Raw genomic sequence first — 7,045 nt, 5'->3', positions numbered from 1 at the left:
ACACACACACAAAAAAAAAACCTAGTGAAACCTAAATGATTACAAGTTGCCTAGCCACCCTTTCCTAACTTCCCACAACACAGGAATCAATGAAGATTTTAAATAGAGAAAATCAGAAAAGATACTTAATTCCATTATCATCACTGCTTAACTTTGTAAGTTTTCAGTGCTTTATGTAATTAAAGCTCTCCTTTTTAACAATGCCTAAACTGAGAAATATAGTTAATACCAGAAAGTCATTAATTTATCAAATATGCCACTTTCTCAAAAATCTTCTTCCTCAAAATGTTTCTATTGGTTCCCTGTAACAGCAGAGTAAAACTCAAGCACCTTGACACAGTGGTCAAGGTCTACGCAGCACTCTATCTTTATGCTCACTGCCCTCTGTAAGTTCATTAGAAATTTCAGGCCTAAGCACAGAAGCTTTGCTTATTGTGTCTTAAGACTGTCTGGAACTCAAGTCTTAATTACCTTATATTCTTTTCCCTTCAAAAATAACTTCCCCTTTCCTTTCTGTCTCTAATGTAGCATAAAGTCTCCAAGGAAGAAGCTGCAGCCATGCCAAGGACAAGAAGCTTCACATATATGTTCAAGAGCCAGATCATCCCAGGTTTAGAGAGGGAATGAAAATGAAGATCCTTGAAAACAGAGAGGATCTACACACTTGAAGCTTTGGAAGGTCACTCTAGGATGATGTAAGAAAGTGAAGATGTGTACTGAGTAGATTCATAAACCAGTTACTGGACAACTTCCTTAATTACCTATGAGCAAACAGAGCAATTGCCACTGGCAGATGAGTACTAGGCACCTAACATAGTATTATATTCATAAACATTGAATACATTAATATTGAAGTGAAAAGATCAATTATATCACAGAAAAGGTGACATCTCAAAGGAGATAGATTTAATGATTTTCAGTTATTTGACATTATTAGAATCAACTACATTAACCAACAGACTAAAAATATAAGAAATCTTTACCAGAGTAATTACTCTTAAGATCATTAAGGGTCCGCACTGAACATCTTAGTTTCTACAATTACACACACTGAAACTACCATGCCTTAAGAAATTCTACCACCAATACTTTCTCAAAATTAGTAATTAACTTACTTAAACTCACTGTAAACAGTTAGAAAAATATACAGTCTATGCTTGGAAAAATAATTTGTGAAACCTTTTGTTATCATATATTCTTGCAGTATGTGCTATATTCTAACTGACAATCTTTGAAAATAGCTATAATCATGTGCCAGTGCAAATGTAAATGAAAAGAATTTAGTTAATCTGACAAGAACTGTTGGGGGCAAATCTCTTGCATTCATTACTGTTTTAAAAATTCAGCCAGAACTAGAACTTGACAGAAAAACAAATGGCTTTAACAGAGAATGTCCATATCTTCCTATCACTATACATTCCAACAGATGACTTACCGTGGGAGTTGTATTGGTGCAGCTGACTCTTCTAAGCCGTCTCTGCATCAGATCATGCTCCATACTGTTAACTTCAGCTTTCAACCGCTCTAGCTCTTCTTTTTCAAGTTTCAATTGCTTTGCTAACCTCTCCATTCTTGCTCGCTGATGTAACAGCAAGGCTACAACATGACAGATAAAGTCATTGCAGAAAACAACACCAAACAAATTATAGGAGAATTGCTACATGTACTGTTAATGAACAGAATTCTCATCTGATCTGGGCATTAGCATTTACCTTAAGGTCTTAGTAATGCTGTGCCACATCCATTTCTGCTTTAATTTAGCTCTAAATCGTCACGAAAATGGCATCATGTGTTCATATCTCTTGTTCTGTAACATTTAGTTTTCCTGAGAGCCTCCTTATCTATACTTGCTAAATGCTTAAGGTCCAGTGAGATGGCTCAGCAACATGCAGGCCTGAGTTCCATCTCCAAATTCCACAAGGTGGCAGGAGAGAACTGACTCCTGAGAATGGTACCTCTGACCTCCACACGTGTCACAGCAGGCTTACATTTGCATTCATATTCATAAACACACATATGTACACATACACTAAATTAATAAATAAAGGCTTAACATCAAGCATTCTGAATCACAATTATAATCAGTCCCCTTCTCAAATATTGAAAGAATCCTAAACTCTCATATATGATAGAACAATTTGAAAAAATCTGAGTAGACTTTATAAACTTTGATTTACCTAGACATACAAATTATTTCGGCAATCCTACTGCCTATGTCACTTATATATAACATTATAGAAGACTCAAATTTGATTTGACAAACCAGTTCAAGGTGCATATATCATTTTCACAATACTCATTATACTTGTCTATATTTTTTGCCAATGAATGATATCTGCTAATAAAGTCTTATTAGGTTACAAGATTACAATGGTCATATTTGCAGTTTTATATTTTAAAACAGCAAATAGATGACTCTGAAACAGTAATTTACTCTTGGTAACACTACCAGTAGATATTTACTATCTATTAAGCATTTAATTGAAATTAAATATGTTCAATTTTATGTTCAATCATTTATCACACATGACTCTAAATATGAAATTACATCAGTCTAAAGTTTACCTTGTGTATAGGCATAGTCATCTGATCCAGAACTAGAACTCCTTTGATATTTGTGGTTTCCCTTTTCTCCCCCAGAGCCTGGTATCACTGAAATGGGCTGAATAGGTTCTGGTGCTGCAGAGCGTTCTTCTTGGTCCACTAAATTTAAAAGGTTTTCAGTTGTTGTTCGGCCTACAGTAATTTTAAAAACTGTAGTTGGGTTTGGTATCACCCGAGGAGATGGTGATGGTGCACATGAAGGTCCAGTTGGCTGTGTATATGTAATATACACAGGATTAACACTAAATGGAGGTTTTGGTTGACTAGAGATCCCTCTTGAAGGGGAACTTGAAGGTGGTGTGGTGGCTGTATACAGTGAGTGCTGGTTCCTTGGAGACGGTTGATTACTGATAGGTGATGGACTTCTAGTTATTGCTGTCCCAGGTCTTTGAGAAGGTTCAACTGTAATTTCTATCTTCTTCATGGAACCTTTGGGTAAGCTAGATGCTGCATAAGGGAGATAGGCTACTGAATGACTTCCTGGTTTCTGATAACTAGGAGGTCCTTGTTGATATAGGTGGGGTGGAGTAGTTGAAGGACTGGGTGGCATAAACACATGAGAGCTTGGGTGACCCAGCTGGGGAGGTTGCACTTGATGCTGTGGAGAGCTAAAGGGGGAAGGACACTGAGAAGGAGGTGGTGAATGGTAAACTGACTGAGGAATCTGCTGTTGTTTGGGAGAATACTGAGAAGGTTGATAGTTCTGTTGATGTGGATAAACAGGTAAAGGACGCTGGCTGTAATGAGGCACTGGGCCTTGTGGTGAGGACTGCCATGGAGCATTCTGAGGAGTCTGTCTTCCTGATGAACTCTGAGATGTCTGTCTAATAAAAATAGAACCAGGAGATCCATAGAGATTGCTTGGAATTTGTGGAAGAATCTGTAAAGCTCTTGGTACAGTCTGTCCAGAAGGAAGGTTTTGGGACACTGTAACAGTAATTGGATTTGTACTATACCGAGGTATGTGCATGTAGGATGGAGGTGGTGGTGGTGGTGAAGGACCTTGCATAGCAGATGGATTCATTCCTGTTTGGATGGAAGATGGCTGCTGAGGTGGCTGTGAAGGCGGAGTAGCTGCACTTCTATTCTGTTCATTCATAAAAAACGGATTATAGTTGGGAGTAGCAGCCACAACAGCTGGAGCTGAGTGTGGTTCCTGAACTAAACATATCAGCTGTTTGCCTGCTGCATGCTGAGGATCAATATGTCCATCACTTGAGCTATGTACCAGTGTCCGACCCCCATTAAGGTGAGCTCCATCTCCTGGGTGGTAGCTACTAGGAGAATGGATACCCAGATTAATATGCAAAAGGCGATTTCTATTCATTCTATTGTCTTCTGGACTATGGTATTCCATATACAAGTATTTGCTGCTCTCCTGGGAAAGGGCTCGACAACAGGCTTCTAGATTGTTGTTATTCTATGGGAGAGATGGTACAAACAACATTGGGAAAATTAACAAAGCTTAAGAATGAAAGTCAGTTACATAAGTACTGTCACAGAATAAGTCAAGAGCTGTATTTTAACTATAAAACCCACCATGGTCATCTGTCCTACAAAAGGGATATTAAACAATCCAAAGAATAAGCATTTAGCTCACATTACTAGCTCTACCACTACTACTACAGAAATGTAAAGCACCTACTAATGAACATTGTGACTCAACCCCAAGTTTTCTCATTCCAAATCCAGGATTCATTTTACATTTGTTGCAGCTCAACAACTTAAAATGTTGTGCTACTCTTGGATTCACAATTGCTGTAACATCCATCATTAATGTTTAACCTGATAAAAATGAAAATAATCATCCTTTAGTTTCAAAAAGCACCAAAAATCATGAAATGAAAAATAATATTCCTGAAGATTTTAAACAATAAAATGTCAGTCTTTATCTTTCTTTCATCCAAATGTATCATCATATAACATTATTGTATATCATAGTAAAGATTTAAACAAAGAAAAATGAGCAACAAGCAAAATTCTTTAGTTTGACTCATGTCTTCAAGATTTTGCCAGAGTTAATGAGAATTTAACAAGCAACCATATTCAGACTGCCTTAATGAAATTCACTATGCCAAGTTTGTACCAGCTGAACAGTGACTTGACATACTTGAAATATCTTTTTAGTTATGCAGATAGTAACTGCAATAGAAGTTTCAATGGACAATAATCAAATGCTTAGTTAAAAAAAATTTTAAGACATTGAAAGTTTCCACTAAAATAAAGAACTCTCATCTGTTAGAGTAAAACATATTATTCACTACTTTTGAAATAATTAACAAATTTCCTGACGAACATGACTTTCTCTGTAACTCAAACATATGTTATTATATGTAAGTTCATTTTACATGAAAATTAATAGAAATACTTTACTTCTGCAATGACCCAGTTAAGATATTAAGCCTACTACAAGACATGCAATGAAGTAATGTTAAGTATTGAGACAAATTTAGAATTCATCTACAATCCCATTCACATTTCCAGATGCAGGGAAAGAAGACTGGTAAGTAGCATGCTTCATAAGAGGCACTGAACTAGTTAACCATACAACCAATTCTAGGTTCCTGCTCTCAGGTCCCAGTGTTCTTTCTACACAGTAATTTCAAAGGAAAGGATGCACTGTCAAAAGACATTACTAAACTGGAGCTTTAGGAAGTTAATAAAAAACCAAACCCATAGTCAAGCAAACATTTGCAAAATGAAATCTAAGGAATTAAAAGAATTTGTTTCATGAAAAACATAGTTAACTTTATTTGCCTTAAAAAAAAAGTACTTGAAAAGTACTATAGAAAAAAGTACTAATTGAAGTTTAGGATGATTTAATACTGCAAAATTTATTTTCTTGTCTTGCATGAAAAAGCATGTTGAGCAAGGGTGAAAAGCTACCTATTAAAACCAAATCTGGACTGCCTGGAGAGATGGCTCAGCAGGAAAGAGCTGCTCTTCCAGAGGACCCAGGTTCAATTCCAAGCACTTAAATGGTGGCTCACAACTATCCAAGTCCAGTCCCAAGGATTCAAGGCTCTCATCTGGCCTCTGTAGGTACCAGGTATGTAGATGGTATAAATGCACATGTACAAAAATACTCATAAGCATAAAATAAAAGCAATTTAAAAAATAAAAATAAGGTATATCTAGAGTCAAAGAGTTCAGGTAGACTGATAACTAGAATGGGTCAGTAGCAGATACTGGAAAGAAAAATATATATAAAAAATAAACTATTTCAAAATTTCAACAAATGTATAAAATTAGGGAGAACATACTTTTAATATTTGGTATTTTTATGAATAACCCTGAACCTTATTCTTTACATAACAAATCTGGAAGCCTAATAGTAATCTTACAAAAAGGATCCTAATAAAACAATAAAAAGTTAGACTGTCAACATATTCACTGGCATGCCTAGAGTAAAAATATACGAGTACATTCTATATAGACAAATTTAAACCACAAATACAGACTATAGAAGTATTATTGTTATAGAACTACTATAGAAACAACACTATGGAGGAGACTCAAATGCCATATTTGACTTGCTAAATGTTTTGACAAAAAAGAATAAACATGTCAAAGAGTAATCAGAGTCCCAAGTTGTTTAGTTGGACACAAGGGTTGGAATTTCCTATGCAGAACTAGAAATTCAACCTAGGCCTTAACATATGCTGTACCACTACGTTATAGCCCCTACCATCTTTTTCATTTTTGAAATAGTCTCATTAAGTCTCATTGGCTGTCCTCTAACTTGCATCTCTTTTGTTTCATTATACTAAAACATGGGGATTATAGGCCTAGGCCACTGGCTTAATAACAGGTAAAAATATTTAAGAAGGCTATGTATGGGAACTATATGGCTCAGTGAGTAAGCATGAGAACCCAAGTTGTGATCCTAGTACCGGCATATCAAGCTGTATGTGGCTATGTTGTGCCTGTAACCCCTGTGCCAAAAGAAGCAGACAGGAGGACTGTTGAGGCATGCTGACCATCAATTTAGTTCCAGATTTAAGGAGAGACTCTGACTTAAAGGAATAAAGTGAAAAGTGATAGACTAGGGCAAATAATGTCCTTTTGTGGCCTCTGCACATGCACACTTAAAATTTTTAAAGACATACATAAACACTTCTAAGAGAACTAAGGGAACAATGTTTCATACCTCTCAAAATGATGTAAATAAAGGGAAGATCGTCCAGAAAGGATTTAGGGCCTGTGTTTCAAATGCAAACTATTAGGCTCATATATGTCACTGTATACACAAATGGTCTTAGGGTGGTGAGAGTTGAAACAAAGTCTTGATACATAGCCTAAGCTAGCCACAATTTGCAGCACTCCTCCTGTATCAGCCTCCTGATCACAGGTATGTACCATCATATAGAGCATTAATGTAGGTACTTCCTGGAGCCAGTAGTTAGTCAATGCCCACACTAATATTCTGTTAACGTCAAAA

The 7,045-nt window shown here is 36.3% G+C and overlaps 1 protein-coding gene across 8 annotated transcripts in view; it reads right to left on the bottom strand.

Moving 5' to 3' along the window:
* Tab3 (TGF-beta activated kinase 1 (MAP3K7) binding protein 3) overlaps positions 1-7,045 on the bottom strand; it is a 62,888-nt gene that overhangs the window by 16,963 nt on the left and 38,880 nt on the right. For all 8 annotated transcript variants that reach the window (XM_031364840.1, XM_031364842.1, XM_031364824.1 and 5 more), the window contains 2 exons: positions 2,566-4,024; positions 1,436-1,596 (listed from right to left, as the gene is read on the bottom strand). In XM_031364840.1, coding sequence (XP_031220700.1) covers positions 1,436-1,596; positions 2,566-4,024 — 1,620 coding nt within the window. The remainder of the gene's footprint in view (positions 1-1,435; positions 1,597-2,565; positions 4,025-7,045) is intronic.

The sequence above is a fragment of the Mastomys coucha genome, chromosome X (genome assembly GCF_008632895.1).
Source record: "Mastomys coucha isolate ucsf_1 chromosome X, UCSF_Mcou_1, whole genome shotgun sequence".
Classification (NCBI taxonomy): domain Eukaryota; kingdom Metazoa; phylum Chordata; class Mammalia; order Rodentia; family Muridae; genus Mastomys; species Mastomys coucha.
The sequence above is the reverse complement of the archived record's forward strand: the minus strand, read 5'-3'. Positions and strand labels throughout refer to the sequence as shown.